At 35.3% G+C, this 26,271-nt stretch overlaps 1 protein-coding gene across 1 annotated transcript in view; it reads left to right on the forward strand.

The window, feature by feature from the left end:
- The first annotated feature begins 4,460 nt into the window (after window positions 1-4,460).
- Window positions 4,461-26,271, forward strand: part of LOC121974853 (la-related protein 1B-like) — a 30,938-nt gene continuing 9,127 nt past the window's right edge. Inside the window, exons 1-4 of the mRNA XM_042526111.1 lie at window positions 4,461-5,099; window positions 5,210-5,774; window positions 5,869-6,019; window positions 6,108-6,198. Coding sequence (XP_042382045.1) covers window positions 4,686-5,099; window positions 5,210-5,774; window positions 5,869-6,019; window positions 6,108-6,198 — 1,221 coding nt within the window. The 5' untranslated portion in view covers window positions 4,461-4,685. The remainder of the gene's footprint in view (window positions 5,100-5,209; window positions 5,775-5,868; window positions 6,020-6,107; window positions 6,199-26,271) is intronic.

The following is a 26,271-nucleotide window of genomic DNA, read 5'->3' on the forward strand; positions in this document are numbered from 1 at the left end:
TCCGCTGTGATTCCGGGTCGAAGTGCGATCAAGCAACAACACCCAAACATAAATCAAGCCCAAATTCACAGCTAGATACAATACTTACCTCTAATATCGCCAATCTGTTGTATCAAGGATCTGAAAAAAAAAAACAAAAGATACAGATATAATGATATGATCTATAGTAGCTATAGAACAAGAACAGAACACTAGATCACGATCTAAACCCTCACCTTTCTGTCACAATACCGTATCACCAATGCTCTGAGGAGGAAGCAATGCTCAGAGCTAGGGCACGCAAGGTGAAACTTGGGCTCGGCTCTTGGCTCCTATCTGAAGCCAACTCAAACAGAAGTGGCAGTAGCGCTGGGCCGTACCTGCAGCCGGAAAAGAGGCCTCGGCAGAATTCTGGCACGACTCGAGAAGAAGGAATAAGAGTCGATCGGCCCCGAACAGTGAAGGTGTCGGAAAGCAAGGAGTTGGCTAGGGCACAGATAAACCTCGGCCGGCAAGATGGCGTTGGGCACTAGAGTTCGGCTTCAGTGCTAGAGCACGGGTGAGTAGTTGGCGTCGCTGCAGGGAAGAGGGATCGGGAGGCAGAGGCTAGGGCACCGGCGATCGGAGTAAACACCGGCAGTGAAACTAGGCATAGGAGCAGTCGGCGGTGTGCTCGACTAGGGCAGAGGATGGGTCGCCAGCGTCGGCACCTAGGGCTCGGCACTGCTCGGCGTCGGGAGAAGGAGAAGATGTAAGAGGAGAGGAGGAAACCGAGAAGAGGAAGTGGAGGAAACCGCCGTGAGCGCCGGTTAGGGCTCGGCGTCGGAAATGGCTCGGGCGTGCAGAGGTTTTCGGCGAGGAGGAGAGGAAGTAAAGAAAATAAAGAAAAAGCAAAATAAATAAAGAAAAGGAATTTAGAAATTCAACTTTTCCTCATTTAATTGGGGAAGCCTAAACAAGCTTTCCCGGAACCCAAATTTTATCCCCCGTTAACTCGCCCATACAAGCTCCGAAAAATTCCCGTAAAATTCCGTAAAATTCCCTTATTAATATTTGCCTATTTTCGGTATTTTACATCTGCTGTAGCAGTCACGGCTTCGCTAGCCACTGTCTGACTCACTCCATCGTCGCTGGCCAGCACATTTGTCTCTCCAACATCATCGAGCGGATTGTCCGAATGGTTGACCGACGCTAGGCCACAACTCTCTAGCTCGGCCACGCCCGTAGCATGATCTCGACATCCGGAAGCCTGTTCTTGCCGGCCAGACGTGCACTTAATATGATTTAGGCTGCATAAAAGGAAGAAAAATCAGTTTGATTCAAAGTTAAAGAGAAGAAAGAGCATACCTAGGCTGGACGGAAGCCGCGTTCAGATCAAGCTTAATTCGAAAATATATAAGACGCTTTCCAACAGTAACTGGTGGATATGATACTTCTGACTGGCCAAGGCGGAAGCTAATTAGAGATAGTCCAAGCAGCTTAAGTATCTCCTGAGAGATGGAGGTGTCATCACTTCCATCTGCCAACTGGTCGGGAAGTCTAGCCGAACGGGAAAACGGACGAAAAAATAATATTCCCTTCAATGCTTATTGGAGGTCGGCATTTTATCAAAGAATACTAAGTCTACTCGGGCTTGGAATAAAAAGGTGTCGGACTCGGATAACTTAGGATAATAAAAGTAATGGAAGACTCGAGGCACTAAGGGATGCCGTACAGATGAAATAACACGATAACCCCACACAGCAACCTAAACAAGTTCGACACTAGTTGATGTAGAGAGATGTGGAAATATTTACTGATGGCGGAAAAGGAAGGATGAATCAGAAATTGAAGACTGGTGAAAAATTGGTCCTTAAAAAAGAGAAGCAAGTCGGTGGGAGGTTTGTGTGGCCGGTCGTAGGCAAAAGGAATGACAATTTGATAATCATAGAAAAAATGGTATGTGGATTTCAGCTGGTCCATCTCCTCCCCGTTAAACTTGGATTTGGTGGAAGTGTACCAAAGCCCGGGAATAGACACGGGCAGTTGCGGAGAACCAACCATCGAAAACAAGGAAAGCGAGAAGGGGTAAAGCATGGATTCAACTAAAGGAAGGAAGAAGAACCTTACTGAGAAAGGTTGTCGGCGAAGATGAGGAGAAGAAGTGTCGCAGAGAGTGCTCAAAGACGAAAGCGCAAGGCAATGACAACGACAAGCAAATGAAGGTTTATAAACCTCACGATCGATTGCCCAAAACCATCCGATCAAGGGTTGTATAAAACTAGGATGAAATCTGATCGTGAAATTTGAAAAGGCGCCTGTCACATCACTAGCAGATATCTTCCTATCACGTCAAACGTGCGATGACAGAAGGTAGGACACATGACAGTCGACCACGAGAGAGCATTAATGAGACTTAATTAAAAGACATGGCCGCATGCTCGGCCATAATAATCAAAGATTTGCATAGTTTTCTAGAAATTTAGATGATGTCAGCCACTATGAACTAGCGCTCGTCCGAGAAAGTGTAGAGAAATGGAAAAATTCACTAAGTGCTGGCATCAATGATCTCGATCGGCACAAATATCTTACTATGGTATAGCTGAGTGGCCGATCTACCACCAGGCTTATGAGGAGCTCGGGACAGAAAGAGGAATGATCGGTCGACGAATTAGATTTCTGAGTCGACGATAGAACTTCGATGCTCAGTATATCCGAATGGCACTTGGGCTCAAGTTAATAAACTAACGTTGAACAACGATTAGAAGATATGAGCTGACCGACATCCAAAGCACAGACAATGTCCAATCGGGGGAGGTCACCCGATGCAGTGCTCGTCTAGTCAGTCAGACTTGCAGCATCCTTCGACTACACTTGAGGGGAAGGCTTGTGTTGCGGTGATAAAGAGGGGTCCATTAAGTGTGGGTCAAAGGATGGAGATAGCAGCTGACATAGAGGTCAAAGTTAAAGAGGTCGATGCCAAAGGATCAAATGGGCTCACCCTCCAAAAGGGGGTTGAGCGGAGCTCTACGACAATGGCCGATTGGTCATAAAGCTTCCGACCAGCAAAGTATTAGTCCAAGCAGAATGCCCATACATCCAAGATCATGAGGCGCTTGTCATGGAGCAGAGGACCATTGGGACGACCTGAGCGTTAGTCTAGTTGGGCAATAACAAGCTACTATACCCAATCACCATAAGGAAGAACAGTAGAAGCCGACCGATCGACAAAGTCCTAGCCGATCGATCACCCGCTCAGCCGAATAATAGGATCATTGTCGTATTTCTCGATGTCCTTTTGGGAGATAGTGCCACTGACACATGACATGACCAATAGACGGATCGTACGACAGAAGCTTCTACTATCTTGTCAGAGATATGCATGCCCTGTTAAGGTATGATATTAAAGGCACTCTCCTGACAGGTCCTTTCATAGAACAAATTGGAGAACATGCCCACAACCACATGAAGAACGCGCTTATGTCTTGAGGAGTGTGCACGCCGCCTACCAGGGCACTATATAAAGGGGGTCTATATATTGGTAGAAGTACGCGTTATTCACTATTTACGCCTATGCCTACTGTTGCTTCGTCTTTTTTCCTCTTTCCGGTGACCGACTTGAGCATCGGAGGACCAACGCTGGGATCCCTTTTCTAACTCGACACTCACGTTTCTTATGTTGCAGAGCGAAGTGAAGTCTACATCTAGTCAACACAATAGCCACATCCCTAATTTATTATCTCTATAATTTTTGGACAGGATAAGAGGTAATCTTTCATCTCAATAAAAGGAATCTAGGTTATTATATCTTTAGAGTGATTGCCGATAATTCATAATCACTTGAGTAGAGTAATACCATTTTAATAAAAGAAGAGTACTGACCTTCACCTTAATTGAAAATGATGATACTAAGAAATATACATCTATTATCTAAAGGAGTATCTTGATAATCAACCGGGGTGTGTAGAGAGTTTAAATAAGATAAGGATCATGTTACCATAAAATTCTATCGATTTGAATCGTCAATTTATCATCGATTATTTGTTGATTCATGGTCGAGCTAACTAATTAGGCTCAACTATTAGATTAACACTGTCAATCAATCTAAACAATATATTTTTTTAAAAATATAGTGACCTTATAAAGTGTGATGTAGTGATAAAATAAGAGTAATAAGAGGGTTTAAATTCCAAATGAATGACTATTTATTGTGGATAAGCTCAGGGAAGACCGGCTAACTTTAAAATTATTCGAATGAAGTTCACCTTAGATTATAAAAGAAATAGTATTTTATTAAAAAAACTAGTCGAGATTATAAAATAACCTTATGCTTTACTTCTTTTATATAATTTAAGGATGAATTATAAAACATAACCCTAAAAGAAAATTAAAATACAGTGCTCCTTTAATGGGCAGGGTCCTTTTAATTTTTGCCGATGTTATTTGGAATATTGTCTCATTGACGCTGTTGTACATGCAGTCCCTATTATAACGAGGCTTTTAATGGGAATAAAACGAGGCGACCGAAGCTAGAGATGCACGAGAGACACCCTCGCTCTCATTGCTCTTCCTCCCGTAGCCCGTAGGTCGTAGTGACTTTTTTTGTACCCTCGCCGGAGTCTTGAACCACCAATTTTATTCCCTTCCATTTCCCTTCTCATCCCATCGCCGGCGCAGCTCCCCCATCCGTGACGCTTTCCTTAACAACCTCTCCTCTGGCTTATCTCATGGCCGCAGGCGCCGCCGATCCCTCTTCCCCCTCCACCTCCCCCCGTTCCTCACAGGCCACCCTCCACCCCGGGCCTCAAGTCAACGGGGCGGAGACCGGGGCTCCTCCCTCCGGTGTCCCGCCTTCCCCTTCCTCCCCGTTGCCGGTCGTCGCGATCCCCGACCTGGAGATCTCAGATCGATCCCCTCATGAGGCGTCTCCAGAAGATGCGTCTAGGACTCCATCGGACGCCGCCCAAGGTAAGAAGCAGGCTTGGATGCGACCGCCCAATGTGTCGGCGAAGGGGGGCGCCGCCGTGATTGGAGGAGCCGCGTCTTGGCCCGCTCTCTCGGAGTCCGCTAAACCCTCCCCCAAATCATCCTCGTCCGATGCCCTGAAATCCCTTTCTGATGCACCGCTTTCTGCGCCGGCGGTGAGATTTTCCTGATTTTGGTCGAATTGCATAGGTTTCTAATGACATCGATCTGAGCACCTGTGCGTGCTACTCTGGTAATCTATTTTATGGTTCTCTATTCTGCTTAGGGCTCTGCGACGTCTACTTCTTCGCCAAAACCCAACTCTAATCCTTCTCTACTCCGGAACCATGCGACTCCTGCCCGTCAGAAATCAATGAAACGTGGCGGAGGCAGTCATATTAGTAGCAGTGGCACAGCTGCTGATGGCGGGATGTTACTGTCTTCACCACCACCTACTTCGTCACCTATGGCAAATTCGGAGAAGCATCAACCTTCAGAAGTCACACTCTCACCTCGAGATCAAATTCCTAGAAAAACCACTAATTGGGACCGTGGAAACACCACGGGCGGGTCTGGGTCACATGCCGATGATGGTGGCGACCGTAGAAGCTATGGTGGTAACCGGAGGTGGAACAATGGTGGGGGTGCTGGTTCTCACAACAACTATAGTAACCACCGTGATGTTGAGCGTGGAGCCTATGATGGATATCGTCGCAATGCAGGTGCCTCAGACGTTCGCATGCAGCCGCGGAATACCAGGCTCATCAGGCCGCCTACACCCGTGTCACCTCCTTTCCTTGGCCATCATCCTCCTCAGCCGGGGCCTTTTGAGAATCCAATGGTCTTTCCTGGTAAGTGATCTGATCTGAATCTTTGATATGCTGTTCTCCTTGATAGTTCCGGTATGGTTCACCTATCATGGCGATGATTTTAATCTGCCTTCAGATGTACCTTCTCCTATCTTTTATATTGCTACTCAGACACCTCCTGGAGGTGTGCCCTTCGTACCTCATCCAGCAGTGCCTCATCAAATGTTTATTCCTGCTATTGATCCACAACGTGCCAATTTATTGAAGCAGATAGATTACTATTTCAGGTGAACATCCCTTTTTCTATTTGATTCTGGTTTTTGAAATAATTTAAGGTGTGTTTGAATTCATAGCAATTGCTTTGCTATCCTCCAGTGCAGAAAACTTGTGCAGAGATGTTTATCTGAGGCAGAACATGGATGAACAAGGATGGGTTCCAGTGTTTTTGATCGCTGGTTTTAATAGAGTGAGTAACCTATAACTGCCTACCTTTTAGTTTTCCTGTAATCAGTTCATGTTCATGCCATGTATCCTAACTCTAGCTATATGTCACCTTTGTTGTGTATGGTGCTACATGAACTGTTATCTGCATATTTAACATAAACTTATTCTACACTTTCCCTCTCAATTATTGAAGAGCAGGTAATTTTTTTTCTGTATAAATGTCATAAATGCCATAAATCTCCTATTTAATAGGGTGCAGTTCTATTTCCTTAGTTATCAATTAATTCAGTGCATTTTTGTTTCTTTTCTCGTTTGGAATTTTGAACGGTACTATGTTTCATCAGTTGTATTTTACATAATTTGTTATTATAAAATCAATGCATATGTTTAAAATAAATAATGTAGAATCATTCTCTATTGTATATTTATCTTTAAAATTTTTAGAGGAAGTATTGATATAACAACTAAAAATTATGAGTCTACTATTTGGGGTTGCCTAATTATATCTATATCTATATCTATATCTATATTCTATTATTGAACTATATAAAACTATATTGTTAGAAATATCCAAAATTTTTGAATCATTTTAATTATGTTAAGTAGTGGTTCTTTACTCCTTTCATCTCGAACACATTCAACTTCTCTGGCTACAAAATGTATTACATTTTACATAACTTAATTGCTTCTTTTGTCTCTCAATTTATCACCTGTTATTGATGCACCTAATTGCTATTGAATAATAGTAAATTTACCTCTTATAACAAGCTTAAATATTTATCTTACGTCTTGTTTGGTAAGTGAAATCTTTACTATATTTAGTTTCTCTCTGAAAATCATGTTTAAAATGTATATTATTACAACATCATCAATAAATCTAACATACATCAAGAAGATTTAATATGATTATTAATTTATTTATTCATTCTCAGCAAAATTTAATAGTTTTAAATGCTCAGATTCAATTATATGGATATCTCCATCCATTGAACACTGTGTGAGACTACATCATTAGCAATACATATATCTCTTAAGATTACTTTTAGTTAGATACTTAGAGTAACTGGAGTTGTTTGGTCTCATGCCATCCCTTGCAAGTTCAAGTATAATCAATTCAACTTATCTAAGTATAAAATCTTTGAATTGCCTTATGACATCTTAACAATAATTTTAAAACTACTAGTACATAGACATGTTTATCACATCAGTATAGTTACTAATTTTTTTAAACACTTGCTATAGTTATCTTAATTAATACATTTTTCTTAATTAATAAAAATCATAGGGGAATAATTCTTTTTCTCTTTTCTTTTCATTAGTTATCTTATTAAATAATTAATAATGTAATCAGTCTTCCAAGCACAGGATCAATTTAATTCAGATTCTGTATTCCATCTCTTATTTTTATCTGAAGCACTATTTCCTAAAGTTTCATAATGACTCATCAGCTTATTTAACTAAAAGCACTATGTCTAAAAACTTTGACAAATGACTTAGTCAAATTATACCTTAATATTCTAAACTCTTTCAAATTTGGAAAACAATTCAACCTCTCCCTTTGTCTAATAGTCTAATGCACTTTCTTGTACCACCAACTGTAGATATATTACACGTCTACTTTTGGCAAAGAATTGACATATTCCTAATCTTTTGTATCTTTAAAATCCACATGACATCAATTTTTTCAATCTCTTCTTCCAAATATCCTCTTCATACTTTTGAAAAGCCTTACATTAATTCCTTAAAATTGCATCTTTTACTCCTGGATAACTAGAAATGATTATTTTCGTACAGTTTCTAAGGTCTACATCTGGCACCATTAATTGGTTTTGATTAGTTAAGCATTCCCCAAATATGTTCTTATAGGTTTACCTTTGTGGTCAGTTAAAATCCTATTGAACTGATGTCTTTTATTCTTAAATAGGAGTTGAATGCCCATTTTTAAAATGAGAAACAATAAGATATATCAAAATCCAAATTCCTACTACTTTATTTCTTTCCAATTAAATTTCTTTCTAGTAAATGTTTTTGATCATAATATGCGATGAATAGTTTCATTTATGGTTTCTGGAATTCTATCTGATTTGATGATGCAATCCTACTTGTAGTACTAACAACAAATTGTGTTAGTCCTTAGTATTGAAGAGCGATTTCATGGATCTTTTATCTCAATTGAACTCCATGCAAGATTATATCACTAGTCATATGTAATCTAATAATAATATAGTTTTATCTGTTCTTCGCTACCTATCATGCATTCAAATCTAACGGATTCAACTTGTGTCATTATAGTTTTTACTAGTCATCTTTGAACATGATATATCATTTTAGTCCATTCTTTTCTCATTTTATTGTTAAATGAATCTATATTTTTTTGATTGGTCATCTTTTGGATTAGTAATATTCTTTATTATCTTGTAATCTCACACTAACATGCATAAATTAGCATTCTCATATTTGACATTTTGTTCTTGTTGTTTCCAACTACCTAATGTTTTGACCAAAACAACTGTCTTGTCTTACCATTAGCACATAAGATTTGTTTTGCTAAGAGACACGACAATCACACAAGATTCCAAAACTTCTTTTATTCCAACCATTCATTCTTTATATTATAATGATATCTTTATCAATATCAAATAGATCCAATATATTATTATTTTTTACTTGTTGAAATTTCTTGGCCATCCATTTTAATTATTTCTCACTTCTTTTAGTATTGTTGAAATTACATTTTTATTTAATTTTGGTGCTACTTAAAATCTATAGTTCATTGACATAATTGACACAATGATATAGAATAGATAAGATGTGCCTAGTAGTATCAAATTTTGATAATTTTTTGATTGTGCCTCTTGACATGATATGACATGATATGAGGTTTTACACCGTGATGCCACTTTCATTATTAACATTGATACTAAAGCCTGTTTGGAAATTGTGTTGTGCTTAGACATGATTGAGTAATCTCTCCCATGTCTCCTGTCCCAATGAATATCATATTATATTACACTCAACAGACTTTCATACACATCAAAGCATACAACTACAACCACAACACCCAAATTCTTTATTTCACTAAGTAGAGTCAGCTATATTGGGCTCAATCCCTTACTATATCCTCATCCTGATTTGTCGTTGCTAACCAAGTCTTCTTTAGTCACCCTATTCCTCTATTTGTCATGATCTCATATTTCCTAATTGGGATATTTATTGGACGTCTACGTAAGTGCCTGAACCATCTTAAATGTTTCTCTTAGAATTTTTCCTTAATAGGGAAACCTCGACAATTATACCTTCACTATTTTGTTGATTTAGGTATTGTGATTTTGTCATTTACTTTTAATTTTAATCTAATTGACTATCTGATTCTTATAACCTTATTTTGTTGAAGTAAATAAGTTAAGTGGAAGGTGATTAATAGTCTTAAATTCATCTTAATGTATCTAATGCATGTTGAAGTGTACCAAGTGTTGATATAATATGGTATGGTAAAAATTTAATTTAATTGATTATCTAATTATTATGGTTTTGCTTCTAGAAGTAGAAAAGCTAAGTGGAAGAGAATTGAAAGGTGTAAGACTCTTCTGAATTAATTTTGAAATTCTGTGTTGGCATAATTTGACATAACAAAATTTTAATTTAATTTACTACCTAATTGCTATAATTCTGTAAATATACCTTTGATGGCATTATCCTTTTTAAATATTTTTTAATATCAATTATACAACTTTTATATTGAACTTTTCAGTAGATTGAATTTGAAAATTAGAATTATGTATTTCTTTTTGATTTTTTTCTATATTATATTTACTCTTCTATACTTGTGCTTCAAAGTATTATTTTATTGCAAATTAAATTCATCATTTGCATATTGAGCATATTGAGGTACTTAGATGGTGAAGGCATTTTCTGTTCTTATCAATGATAATTATAATCCATTAAATTAAAACTCATATTCTTAAGGAAACGCCTTTGACACTGGTTTACTCTGGGACCTAGCATTGCCCTTGATTTTGTTATTCAGATTTGAGACTGACATTAACTGTTTTTTAATGCATGTATATGCATATTTTTGCATTTCTTTTTTTTCCCTTTTGTAATGGTTGATAACTAAATTTTAACATGGTTATAGAAGATGCAAAACCATTGTCTTTAGCTACAATGATCTCCATAACTGAAAATTTAAAATATAAATGATAGAGTAGACTTATGTCCTAGGTATTTTATCTTCCTTACCTGAGTTAATGAATTATTTATGAGAAAATTAGGTGACATGCATATTAGGATAATATGTAGATACTTCACAGGAGACTTTAAAACAACTATTGTTTTTTCTTTTTTCTTATAGACAAGACAATGGCGACTAGTATATTATTTTGTATTGATTTGAAAACATCAGCTATATCACATTAAGGTTACTGATGGTGAAACATAGACTATATTTGCTAACCAATTTTGTTGTTTGTCACTGCCTTTAGGGTTTTCCTTCCAGAAAAATATTCCTTTGTAATAAAAAAATAAAAAACTGCGATGGTATCATTTATATTCCAACAATTGAATGTATAGTCATTAAAAACAATATTGGGATTGAGATCGTATAGCCAAATAGTGCAAGTATTGTTGCAACAAATGAGTAGGATTAATGAAATTGGAATCAATAGAAAACATTACCAAAAAAAAAAAGAGAAAGATATAATAAAATTATTGTATCCAACAACAACAACAACAACCAAGCCTTTTCCCACTAAGTGGGGTCGGCTATATGAATCCTTTTACGCCATTGAGCTCTATCGCCTATTATATCATCATCTATATTTAAATAAATTTTATCTTGTTTTATTGTTGCTAACCAAGTCTTTTTTGGTCTTCCTTTTCCTCATTTGATATGCATGTTTATCATAGTTTCACATCGCCTAACTGGAGCATTTATTGGTCGTCTAAGTACATGTCCGTACCATCTTAAACGTGTCTCTCGGAGTTTGTCCTCAATAGATGCAACTTCGACTTTCTCTCTAATGCTCTTATTTCTTATTTTGTCCATCTTTGTATGCCCACACATCCACCTTAACATCCTCATCTCTGCAACTCTCATCTTTTGCTCATGTGCTCGAGTCATAGCCCAACATTCAGCTCCATATAACATAGCAGGTTTAACTGCGGTTTTATAGAACTTACCTTTAAGTTTAAGAGGTACTTTACGGTCACATAAAACACCCGACGCTCCCTTCCATTTCATCCATCCTGCTTGTATTCTATGTAAGACATCTCTCTCAATCCCTACATCATTTTGTAAAAATGATCCTAAATATTTAAATCTCTCGGTTCCGGGCAACTCGTCCTCTCCTATCTTAACAATTGTTTCATTACTTCTAATATTGCTAAACTTAAATTCCATATATTCTGTCTTTAATCTACTAAGTTTAAAATCTTTCCCTTCTAGTGTTTCCCTCTAAAATTCTAGCTTAGCATTTACTCCTTCACGTGTCTCATCTACCAAAATAATATCATCTGCAAACAACATGCACCACGGTATTGTGTCTTGAATGTGCTCAGTGAGTTTATCCATAATTAGTGTAAAAAGATAGGGACTTAGGGCTGATCCTTGATGTAACCCTATCTTTATTGGAAATGCTTCAGTTACTCCGCCTGAAGTCTTTACTCTGGTCGTTACATCCTCATACATATCCTTAATAAGTTCAATATATGTTACGCTAACACCTCTCTTTTCTAAAATTCTCCATATAAGTTCTCTTGGGACTCTATCATAAGCTTTTTCTAAGTCAATGAATACCATGTGTAGATCTTATTTTTGCTCCCGATATTTTTCAATTAATTGTCTAAGGAGATGTATAGCTTCTATTATCGACCTTCCAGGCATGAACCCAAATTGATTTTCTGTCACTGTGGTCTCCTTCCTTAATCTTTTTTCTATTATTTTTTCCCAAAGTTTCATAGTATGACTCATTAGTTTAATACCCCTATAGTTTGCACAATTTTGTATGTCTCCCTTGTTCTTATATAAGGGAACTAGAGTACTTATCCTCCATTGATCAGACATTTTTTTTGTTTTCAATATCATGTTAAATAATTGTTAAATAATTATTGTATCCAACAAATTACCAAATTTTTTATTATATGTCATTGCACCTCTAATTTTTAGTAATGCATCAAGCAAATATTGTCATATTTATTAATATAAAATTAATAAATAAAAATATAAAATCATATTTTTTTATTATACATAATAACACTAGATTGCATTTAAAAAAATATAAGTGTTATTATTTCATATTCAATGTTATAATGTTTAATCAAGTCTCTTCTAATATTCAAATTAATTTTTAGTTGGTGTTAGTTTCAAGATTATTGTTGAACAAGCTAGATTTTTATATTCTCTATTGAACCATGATAATGACTGTTGATTCATGATAACCTCCCTCGAAGGACAATAAGGGAGAGAAATTTATGAGTTGTTGATTCTAATGAATGATATTAAGGTTGAAGTAATGATCCTTGATCTTTATCTCATGGTGAATCTTGAGCTATAGCGAGGTTAAGAAATTTAAGAGAGTGAAAGACTCTCTCATTCCCGTGTTAGGATTCTCTCATAATCAAGCTAGGATTAAAGAAAAGGTTAGACCGGTCACTTTATTTTTAAAAATCATCTCAATTTGTCCAAAGCTTACCACAATTTTATCCATTTTCATTCTCAATTTGAATTAAACAAATTTAAATGGATTTCAGTAGTTCTCTTATATAATTTGACTGTATATATTTTTTTAATCTAAAATTTATTTAAATTTCTCTTGAATCTTTGTGAGACATCGATTTCATTGAAAAATAAATTGGATTGAACCTTCCTGATAAATGAACTGCATCATTGTCATGTGCTTTTACCAATTATACATGGAAGTGCTTCTGTATCAATACAAGGAAGTGGGAGGGCTACATACCAACTTGACTTCTATTTGGGCAAAAGATAAAACGGTGCCCCTTATTTTCATTATTATCAAAAGGTGCCCTATCTTGAAAAAAAAAATATCAAAAGGGCACTCCATCCTATTTTCCATTCCACCTTGTTGCAACACTATTATAGCAGGCTAAAGTTGCTACAACAGTGTTAAGATGAAAAATAAGATGGGACATTGTTTTGATATTTTTTTTGTCAAGAAATATGGAATGAAATTCTTACTTTTTTCATTATGCACGATAATGAGTGTCTATATATATATATATATATATATGTTGCACATTAATTATGTATATAAATCAGAAAAATAGAAAAGAATAATTAAAATATTTTATTCCTAAACTGGATCCTCATATTAATTGTCAACTTTTCAATACTCCCCCTCAAGATGGTGAATTGATATCAATCCATTTCCAGCTGGATATAATCATTGACAAGTCATGTCTATTAAGTTCCCTTGCAAATGCATCTGCAAGTTGTTCCTTTATAGATACAATAGGGAGTACAAATTAACTTGTTGTCTAACTTCTCCTTTATAAAGTGCCTACTGATCTCGATGTAATTTGTCTTGTCATATTGTATTGGATTATAAGCAATATTGATAGCTAACTTATAGTCGCAATATAGTTTCATAGGCTCCTCCCACTTTATTTTGAGATTTTTCAGGATGATCTTCAACCATAGTAGTTCACACACACTTTGAGCCATAATAGCCCTAAACACTGCTTCTGTACTTGACCGAGCTACCATATTTTATTTCTTTCTCCTCCTCATGACCAAATTATCACCTAGGAACATGCAACAATCTGTCGTAGAACGTCTATGATATCCTACGTAGTCTGCATAAGTGTAAGTTTGAAGAATCAACCTCTCACCTTAAATAAAATTCCTTTTCCTAAATTAACTTTGAGATAGTGGACTATTTGATTTGCAGCTTGTAGATGGACTTCTTTAGGATTATGCATGAACTCACTTACCACACTCACAACATAGACAATATTCGACCGAGTGTGTGGCAAATATATTAGCCTCCCACTCAATTTCGAGAACCCTTCCTTGTCTATTGCCTTATCATCATTCGCCTTTCCAAGTTTGTGATTGGGATCAATCAGAATTGATGCATATTTACATGCTAATTTATTAGTTTCCTTCAAGAGGTCAACCACATACTATGTTGGGAAATGAAGATACTTTGCCAAGATCGATCTATTTCTATCCTAAGGAAGTATTTCAAGTTGTCCAAGTCTTTGATCTCAAATTACTTTGCCAAGCAGTTTTTCAAGACCTTCATTTTTTTTTTCTCATCGGTCCCGGTAACAATTATGTCATCCTGAAAGTCGTGTGTTTAATGAATAATCTATGATCACTTTAACTTTGTTCACCTTTGTAGATCTACTAAACTAAGCTCTTTGAGAGTCCATATAATAACCTTTCTCCCTTTGATCTCTCCTCTAAAGTATGATGGAATCACCATATATATCTCTTCCTCTAAGTCACCACTAAGTAAGACATTCTTTACATTAAACCAGCGATTGAAATGTCTAGCGTGCCGGGTAGCACGGATGGTTTTTACCTTTACGTGCCGTGTGACATGGACGGTTTTTACCATTCGGTTGGAGAAGCGAAACCGACATCCTACACGTGGCTGTTTCAAGCATGCATCATGAGTAGTAGGGCATCCAGAATGCGTCGCCGGATGCTTTCGGTGCCGCTGGAGGCGTTGTGGGACACCTGAAGCGTCACGGGCGTTGGAGGCTTCGCAACGCTTCTGGCGGAGCCGGAAGCGTAGCGGGATGCTTTCGGCGTCGCTAGAAGCGTCACCGGATGTTTTCGATGCTGCTGGAGGCGTTGCTGGATGCCTCAGGCACCACCCGAGGCGTCACGGGCGCGCGTCATAGAAAGAGCATGTCCTATGCAAAATTAATATTGTAATTTAAATAATTCAAACAATTTCCACATAAATGTGATATTTTGAAGAGACTTTCATAAATCCTAATTAAATTATCTTAATAAAATATAAAAAATATATTTAAAATTTTAAAAAATTAATAAATTTTATTAAATAATATTCTTAAATTATTTTATTTAAAAATTCTAAATTTTTTCATAAAATTTTTAATAAATTAAATTTATATTTTGATATATTTTTTAATTATTTTGTATATTTTTACTATTTTAATATTTAATTGATATTTTAATATTTTTATTATTTTAAATATATATTATTTAAATTAATAATTAATTAAATGAATAAATAGTTAATTTATATAATTATTATATATAAAATAGCATATTTATATTAATTTATATAATTATAATTATTTAATCTGGACATTGGAGAACTATAGAGGTTATCTAAGCAAAATGTTACAAGAACCAATGCTTCCATCTGATTCATGTCACTCATTTTAGTATTAGCAAGGTAACATATTATGATGTATTAATTTTAATTCAAATTATTGATAGATCAATTTTTTTTATAGAAAACTATATTTAATTATTTTTTCTAACAATATTAAGTTGTTTAATAATGGAGAACTTATATAAAATCAATATACAGCTTATTTTTAAATTATACACAATAAATATATTTATCTAATAATTACTATATATAAATAAAAAAAATACCGAAACCATATCGGTACGGCACGATACGATACCGAAATTGTATTGTTCCAGTCTGGGACCGAAATCTCGGCACGGGTCGAAATTTTAAACCTTGCATCAAACTATTGTAAACCTCAATTGAAATTTGTGGCAAGGATATAGAAGCCTCACTGTATTCATTTTAGCTACCGGTGTAAATGTTTTTTTGATAGTTCACTCCATAGGTTTGTGTGTATCCCTTAGCAACCAACCTCACCTTATATCTCTCTAGAGACCTATCTGATCTTTACTTCACCATAAACATCCATTTGTATTCCACTACTCTTTTATTTTGTCTCAACTCTATGAACTCCTACATTTTGTTCTTCTCAAGTGCTTCTATTTCTATTCTCGTAGCTTCTCAACATTTCTCATTAGATAAAGCCTTAGATAAGGCATTAGGAATTGGGATGATATCTAAATTTGCTAAGAAACTTATATGTGAAGAAGAAAATTGTGAAAAAACACGGACTCTTATCTTATTTAGAGGCACAAGATCCTAGAACTCTGATACCATGTCAAGAAATGTGGAATGAAATGATCTCTTATTTTTTTCCATTATGCATAATAATGAGTATATATATACATTGTACATTGATGATTTATAGAAACTAGAAAAATAAAATCGTATAAATTAAAGTATTTTATTCCTAATGGATCCCCATATCAAGGGTTTCATGTGTCAACGGATTTCCATGATAAGAGCAGTGTTATAAATGATGGTAAGCGGTGGTGAGGCGGTCAGTGACCACCTACCGCCTTGGCAACATAGTTGGTTGAATTTTTTATATACTATTTTTATACATAATATTATAAATAGTCATCATTCTTTATGATATATTTAATTAAATGATGTTTATTCATAAATAAGCTTCAGATAATACAATACAATTTATATAAGGTACAAATAAATATATAAATATAACTAACAAGATAATTAATAAAGATTCATCACCATATAAATACTAAGAAAATAGTATCATTACTTTTGTCAAAAGCCTATGTTTAAAATTCAAAGTTTCAATTCAACATGGCAACAAGCCAACAAAAATTAGACTAAACATAACTAATCTTCTAAATCATCCACACATGCACCATCAACTGCATCCATAATCCTCTCATCATCGAACTCAAAATCAACATCTTCATTCTCTTCCTCGATGTATCTAAATCCTTATCAAGTTCCCTAATAGGGATGCTCCTTGCACTCTTTGGTTTGTAGCACTTCATCCGCTCCCGAGGCCTTTGCCACCATTCTCTAATTAAGTACTGAACCCGACTCAACCTCATCTTCATCACCACCATCAATAAGTCAATCTTGAACTTCACTAGTTTGAGAGGATAGAAACAAATCTTCGTCTATTTCTCTTTTACTCTTCTTCTTCATAAGATTGACGTTGAATTTGACATATACAAGATCATTCAATCTTGATATCTTGAGCATATTCCTCTTCTTTGTATGTATCTAAACAATTAGAAAATTATTAAAAACTAATAAAAAGAAAGGATAAATAACATAATTTATGAATTACTATTTACCCTTTCAAATTGGTTCCAATTTCTTTCACACCCGATGAACCACTTGTCAAAGATAGAAATCTCATTGCTATTTTTTTATAAGTGAGTGTCACCACCATAATTAGATCATCCAACTTCAAAAAGTAAAGAGACAAAAAAATAATAAACCAAGAAAAAGGTAAAGTGACATGTATGTTAGTGAATAAAAATAAAGGAAAGAGATGTACTTGATCAAAGTCATGATACACATCCACCTTCTCATATGCTGCGGTCGCTATTTTTCTTCCAAAGTTTCCGGATTTACTCTTAAACTTCAACAATTCATCATTAGAAATGGTAGATTGCATGTCCTCGTCGGTGGAAAAAATTCTCTCCAATTCAAGAACTCATTCATAACATTGATATTATTTTGTATGGTTGGATTTTTGAAGTAAAAAAATCAGATTTAACAAGTAAGCGACATGATGCAAAGAACTATCAAGTCTAATCTTATACTTCTCATTAATAATCTTCAAAATAGGGATGACATTTTGAAACCCTTTCTAATCTCTTTCTTGGCTTATTTAAGTGCACCAAATAAAAAGACCATTGAGAGCTTTTTGTCACCTTTCGCTAAGGGTGAAAATATTCAAAATCAAAGAAACATCATTCCAAAAGAGATACTTTTACTCTGTCGCCTTCACTTGAACTTTCTTGCCTTTGATACTTCCCAAAGTAAAAAATGAAGTAGCAAATCTAGTCATCCCGGGCCTCACAATATCCCTCTTCTTGGTATATTTCTTTATAATAGTCAAAGTTCCATGATATGCATAGATGAATATTGTTAAGGCTTTTGCTTTCTCAAGGATTTTACTAAACTTGGGTAACTTTTCAATTGCTTCAAGTATGAGGTTGATTATATGAGTCACACGAGAGATTCAAAAAATTTGGGGTTGTGTAACCTTGAACAACTCTATTGCCGCTATATTATTTGTAACATTGTTCATCACTACTTGAACAACATGTTGGGGGTCAATTTCATTGATGTATTTTTCCAGAAACTCAAATATGTAAGCCCTAGTGTGTGCCTCCATGGATTCATCAATAGAACCAAGGAATGAAGTGCCTAGTTTGCAATTACTACATAAATTCGTAATGCTTCTCTTGCGATCCGTCCATGCATAGATCATAATTGAACATCCATTTTTCATTGACTCTTTTTTATGTTTTTTTAGAGATAATTTGGTCCTCTCAACTTCTTGCTTCAAAAGTGACTCTCTTAGAAGATATTAACCAAGGTTTGCAACCCAGGTTGAATTGACCAACTGCCTCTACAAACTATCTAAAATTTTGATAGTCAATTGCATGAAAAGGAATCTCCGCCTCATAAATCCATCTTGCAAGGTACTCATGCACATCATTTGTAAACTTTATGTCACGCCCTGAGGGTAAGGTTGTCCAAAGAAAATCGGGCAGCACCTCCCCTGTAGCAGTGACAAATGAAACCAGTATACAATGCACAATGCTACTCACAAGCTATTAACAACAACCCACATGGCTGGAACAAAAAAAGGATAACCATGCAGTTGTATAATAAGTAGCCCACACGGCTTTAGCAAAACACAGCGGAAGTCACAAAATAACGATCACAAAATCATAAAACAATCAACTCCGAGCCGGCTTGGCTTGACACCACAATATCAAACCAAATACAAAAATCCACAAAGTTAAACTCTATACAAAAAATACATATACACGAACAAGTCCAAAGCCAATAATGCGAATGGAAGCAATAACAGAAGAAGTCGCTCGATGTGACATGAGACTGACGGACAGGATCTCCAGGCGACTCCACAAATCTTTTACCTGCTACCTAGTGAAAGAAAACCAGTTAATGGGGTGGTGAGTGCTAGGACTCAGTGGGTAATAGACAGATAGTGCATGAGCATAACATATATATCTAGAATTCATAAGTATACAGTCTCGTAGGGAAACGTAACATGAACTACAGTGAAATCATAATAAATATCCATAACTGAACCCATAAACTAAACTAGCAATAGAAAGTCAGGGGTAGTGAGGATCTGCAATAGTACTGCTCATACTACAAGGGTAACATGTGAGGTATATACATACTACCCCAAAAGAAAGCTAGTGTCTTAACACATGCAATAGGTATATAACTTAACATATGTAAGTATATCACATGGATACAATAAAGCAACAGTATGAGTAAGCAAACAACAACATAAGCAAATATAATAATAAAAGCTTATGAACGGATGGTCACTCCCGCCGACCCCTCTACACCACGACCCTTGTATGGTCGAGAGGCCGGGATAATGACAACTGTACACACTCCAGTTACCATTACTCTCGAGTGGCCGAGTGGACAGGCACTGAGTAGCTAACTAGCTACGTAGCAATGGAGTCCCTGTTGCTCGCAACTCTAGCTACCACTACCCATGAGTAGCTGAGTGGGGACACGACATGACAAGCGGCATGTACTCTAGCTACCACTACCTATGAGTGGCCAAGTGCGCGGCTCTAGCCAATGGCTCAACCACAAGGGAGACATGGTCGCCGACATGCATGTAATGATATGATGTGCAATCATTGTATATATATATAAACAGAAATCAGGTATGCTATAGTAAGCCAGCATGCTCAATAAGATATGTGAATAAACAGCAATCAAACCAAATAGACATAGTATCTAGTATTTGTTAAGTATCATAGATGGCAACGAGAGACTGTATATAGACATCAAATCGATTATCTCAAATATCGAGTGAATAAGTATTAAGCTTAGGAAAAAATACGAGTGGAGTCAAGGTCAATACAGTTACTATCCAAATACAGCTCATGCACTAAGGTCAAAGAACTAAAGAATCAAGGTAAGAAGTACCCGGCTACTCGCCTTTATCTATCAATCGTGCTAAACAATCCCACGTAGAGACGCTCGTCTCGTATCAAAGTCTTGCAATCACGTAATGTACAATTTAGCTAATCACATATACAACAACTAACTAAATTCAAAGCTCAATCCTAATTCAATTAGGTAACCATGTTTAATTCCATCTAATGATCTAAATCCAATTAGATGATAAGTCCATCCTTAATCCACCAATCAATTCCTTAATTCTCACCAATCAATCACAAATCAAACCCATCATAAATCCTTCTAAATCCACTAATCACTAATTAATTCACAACATCAATTTAATAATTCCATTAGTCACAACATCAATTTAATTAACAATTCCAATACAGAAAATGAAATTAATTCTGTATTAATCCCATCATCAACTAATTCATCAAACCACAACCGATCACAACTCAACAACCTATTGCTACTAATCAAAGGTTAATTAACAACATCATCTATAAACAATACCTCCTATTCTTTCAGAAATGGAATCACTCCTATAATCAATTAACCCATTCTTCAATCCATTGTATCAAGTACCAAACATGATAGGAAAAATGAGCGAACTAATCATACCTAATCCAAATGCATCACTGTTGACTCATAGACAGAGAGGCTTATTGTCGGAAATAGTGGCCGAAACTAGATGAAGCTGCTGTCGGAAAACAGTGGTCAGAGTTACAGTGGTTGGCCAAACTACAAATCACAATCTCCCAATACAAAAAATGGAAATCAGATCGCTACAAATACAGATTGCTACTAATCTGACACTAAGCATCCTTACCTCAGTTATGTATTGATAGATTTCTCTTCGACAAAGACCAACCTCTTGCTTGTGGCCGAAGCAAGGATTAGGCAAGCTATGGGCGACAATCGGTGATGGCAATCAAGCGGTGGCAACGATGTAGCTGCCAACCTTGGGTAGATGCGACGCTAGCTGCTGCTAGGGGTTGATGTCGAGCAAAGAAAGGTCGGATGAGGTGTGACGACGAATGATTGCAAGGTGACAACGAGATCGGGAAAGAGGCGACGAGAGGGGAAATGGACGATAGTACTGGCTACCGTGGCTGTTCCTCTGTGCTCTGCCGGTGAAAGAGGCGTCTACGATGCTGTCGGGCAGGGATGCACGAGGAAGAGGGGCGGTGAAGATGGGATCGAGAGAGATGGAGAGAAATCGGTGCATTTAGATTTTGGTCACTAATGCCACCTTTATACTTAGTATATCCTTAGGGTTTAATCAACCAAAACCTAAGTTAATTCCTCACTCAATTCTTAGCTTTAATGATATTCCAAACAGGCCTTCTCTGAACGTACAAATTCATCCCCTTAAACATGTCACACAGATTCTGTTTAAATTCCGAAAAATTTCTAAATAATCTAATAAGGTTATTTCTCCAATAACACTTATTATTAAATTGTCGGATCTTACACTTTAACTTCAATGCATCATTTGTGTTTTGTTGTCTTGCTTTGTTGGATTGATTGTGGATCTCCACTTATCAATAGGCTTGAGGTGCTTTGACTTCTTTTTAGAAGAATCTCCCTCTACTTGATAATCATCATCCTCTATAGTTACTTCTGCCCTCTCTTCTCGCTTCTTATTCTTGCTATTTTCAAGATAAACTCATACTCTTTTTTTTGTCTTTATCGGATGCTTTTGGACATGCTACAACTTGTCTTACAATATCCGCAATATAATGCTTCATTCAATAAACTCCTCCTTTAATAAGCCTTTTACATAATTTGCATGTGATCCGATCTTTTTTTTTCTTTACAATACAACACCCTATAATCTCAAATAATATCACTGGACTTTTGCTTCAATTTCGTCTCCGGTTGTTTCTCATTTTCCATCATTAATCTTCAATAACCAAATAAAAGATCAAAAGCTAGAACAAAAACTTATTAGAAATATATAAAAGTTAACCTAGTGTGCTGGTGGTGACAACAGGCAGTAGTGGTGGGGGCGGTTGGAGGTGGGTTGTGGGTGACTTAGTGGGTTGGTGGAGTTATTTATATTTTGAAAGGGAGATAAAGTGTATTGATACATCTAAGGTTTTTCTAAATTTTATTGACTTTAACCGCCTCACCTGCTCTCTTGACCGCCTCACCCATTGCCTCGTTTGCCTCGTACGCCGCCTTGTCCGCCTCACCCATTGCCTCGTTTGCCTCGTACGCCGCCTTGTCCGCCTCACCAGACTCGCCTCATCTTTGACCGCCTAAAACGCCGTCTAAGGCAAAGTCAATGCGGTTGATGTACGCCTCTTGCCTCGGCGGTCACCTCGGCCTTGCCACTGGAAAAAGGACAGGGTCTAGGGTTTCGTTCTGTGCCGAGCGGAACGGGGGAAACTTACCGTTCCACCCATGCACCAAAACCGGCATCGGAAGAGCAATGATTTTGGCGTGCGTCACGCAACAGAAGGAATCGCGTGCGCTCGTCGTCACGCTATAGAAGGAATTGTGCATGCTCGCGCGATAGAAGGAAGGAGGAAGAATGAATCATTGGGATAGTTTACGGATCACTTACCTGGAACATCTGCCTCGGCGAGGCCACCGGTGAGAGATTAGTAGTGTTGGTGGTGGTGAGGCGACGACGACGACGACGACGACTCCCGTGCGAAGGGAGGCGGCGAATCGTGTATCGCGATGAGAAGAAAAAATAGGGTTTTTAAAAAACTTATAATTAAAATTTAAAATCATTATTATATATATAATTTCAAATTAATTATTATATATTATATAAATTATTAATTAATTAAATAAATGGTTAATTAATTAATATAATTATAATATATAATTTTATTTTATTTTGTTTTTTTATTAAAAATATAAAAAAATTAAAGTAAAAAATTAGATAATTTATATAATATATAGTTATATAATTTAAAATAATTTTAAAAATCAAACTTTAAATTATTTTTATAAATTAAAAATAGATAAAAATGTTATAAAAATATTTAAAATAATTTTAAAAATTGATAAATAGGTTTAAAAGTTTATAAATAATTCTAAAATTTTAATTGTTAAAAAATTTAAAAATATATAATTTTTTAAAATTAATTTGATTTTAGAATGCAGCCAAGTTAATAATTCTCTCTTTATATATAAAATATTTAATATAGATTATTTAGAATATCTATAAACTATAATTATATAAATATATATTAAATAAATTAATAATTAAGTAAATTAAAATTTTATATAATTATAAATTATTATATATAAATTAGGCTTTTTCTATTAATTTATATAATTATTATAGATAATGTATATCTTTTTATCTTAGAATAAGAGATTTAGAATTATAAATATTAAAGAAAATACTTTAAATTACCTATCCTTTATTTTGAATGTTTTGATAAATGTATGCTATCAAGTTACATAAAGTTAATATAACAACTTATTTTTAAATTTTTTATATATATATATATATATATTGTATCGAAACTGTATCGGCAGGTCGAGATTTTAAACCTTGATAAAGGATTCCCCGTATCAAGAGATTTCCATAATCAACTATCCTAAAATTGTTGTAACTTTCCAACATTTTCAACATAGGGTGCCCTTTGGATGACAATGAAAATAAGGGGTGAGTAGGAATTTAGTGACACTGAATGCTGTTATGTTATAGGCATTAGCTAATCTTTACATAATCCAACTTTCAAATAATAGATCCGTAACTAGATTAAATTTCATTGACTCCAAGTGTAGATAATGAATAGCTGCAAATGAAATCTCATAGATTCTTAGTTTTGCAATTGTGATTTACCTTTGTTGCAACTTTACTACCATCGTTGATGGTATAGGAATAAAAAATCGATGATGCAGTTGCACTTTAGTAAGATGGAACAGAGATTTAATGAGCAAAAGAATGCTAGCTTAAAGCAAATTCAGCTTATAATCTACAATTTGGTATTCATAAATAGAGAGACACGTTGGCATTTGATGCTTCCTTTTCTTGCTTTAGTGGATATTAAAATTTTGGATAAATATTTTGATTTCATCTTTTAAGTACTCCCCTCTACTTATATATATAGTGGTATTTATTAAAAAAACGAATGGACGATGCGCATAATATGCCTATCTAGGTATTTGTTTTTTCTTTTGTAATGGACAAATTTTAACAAAATCATTTTTTTATTCAGTGACACTCAAATTTAGTTTCACATTTGAATTTGTGCATTAATAATAAAGTAGTTTTAAATGTTTAGATGAGCTAGTTACTATGAATTTGGACTTCAACATTTTGGGCTAGTTGTTGAGCCTCAAGTTAATTGGTCAAATCTCTTATCTACGTGGCTTATGACAATTGGTGTCAAAGTAAACCATTTTATGTATTTGAAAAGCGATGTATGTATGACGTTATAGACACCATTAAGTCTCACATGCTGCCAGCCAGTTAGGCATGCTTCAGCTCAATGAGTTTGGCTATTTGGGATATCAAACTTTAATGTGGTGGCTCAGTTTAGTTATACACTGTGAGTTGTGAGCTAATAAAGGGATTTAAATGAGTAAGCTACTATGAATTTGAGCTTAAGCATTTTGGTCAGTACTTGGATCTGACAAGTTAATGTGGATCTTACAAATTTATGGGCTATTGCTCTCAACTAAGTGGGTTGGTATTTTGTTTCAATGAGCTTATAGGGCCTCAGCAGACTCACCTATATAATGAAAAAATAAGAATACTGTTTGAGTCAGTATTTAATCATCCTTATATAAGTTGATGAATGATTTCTGAGAAATTTGGTATCATACTCTTCCAGTTAATATGTAGATACTTCCCAGATGACTATTTTAAAATACCATTGTTTTTTCGTTTTTAATATGGCCAATATGAGCAGTGAATAATGTATTCTTCCATTAAATACACCACATTAAGAATAATGAAGGTGAAATACAGACTCTGTTTTACTTAATGCTTTTCATCGTTCGTCACTGGACTTTAGTATTTTTTTCTTCTAGAAAAATTTCTATTGTAATGATTAGGTTGGAATTATATCATATATATTCCAATACACGAAAGTACTGTTTCTGTAGCAGCAAGTGGGAGGGGGTAGATATCAACCAGAGATTGAAAGTTCTATTTGATTTATTATTCAACTTCAGTCTTTACCATGTAATATCATATTTTGATTTAATTAACCTTACAAATATATATCATGTTTTATTTATAGCTCAATATTGGTTCCGTGTGTATGAATTTAGTTATATACTAATTTTTGTTTTGCTCTAGGGAATAGCTAATCTTACATATCTAATAAATCAATCAAGGTTTGAGCCATGTTGATTTTTTGTTCTTTAATTGGGATGATAATATTTTATTATTATGTTGGCATTTGGATGTATAGTGCCGCTATAGATTTGGAGGTGGAGGAAAGAGATGAAGAAAAAATTTGACATTATCTTGTATGGACACAAATTTAAAAAATACTTAAATTTGGATTTTGTGTTCCATCTGAAAGGGTACAAATTTGACATTATCTTGTATGGACACAAATTTAAAAAATAACAATATTATCTCAATTATCAAGGGGCATCGAGTGTTGGCATAATGCGTCACCCATCAATATGATTGATGCAATGACATTAGAAACATCGTATGTATTGAGTAATATTGAGTTTAGATAATTTACCACAATAATATGTTTCGATTATGTCGTTCGGCATGATATGAGATTTCAAACCATGAAAATTTAATTTCATTTACTCCCAAGTGAATTTAGGTATTCAATGAATAATACTTAGTTAGACGATGTGAGAGCATGACAAATACACACGTTAGTAGAGGAAGAGGGAGATCAAAGAATACTTGGTTAACAATGATAAAATATAATAAAATTTATTTAAATATATATAAGGATATAGTAAGACGTCAAACTCAATGGCGTATGAGGATCTATGTAGCCCGACCCACTTAGTGGGGATATAGACTTTGGTTGTTGTATTCCCAAGTGAACTTAGAGTAGTATGAAATCTTATAGATTTTTAGTTTTGTAATTTTGACTGATGTTTATTGCAACTTTCCTAGCATTGTTGATGGTATGCCAATC

Source organism: Zingiber officinale, chromosome 4B (assembly GCF_018446385.1).
Source record: "Zingiber officinale cultivar Zhangliang chromosome 4B, Zo_v1.1, whole genome shotgun sequence".
NCBI lineage: Eukaryota > Viridiplantae > Streptophyta > Magnoliopsida > Zingiberales > Zingiberaceae > Zingiber > Zingiber officinale.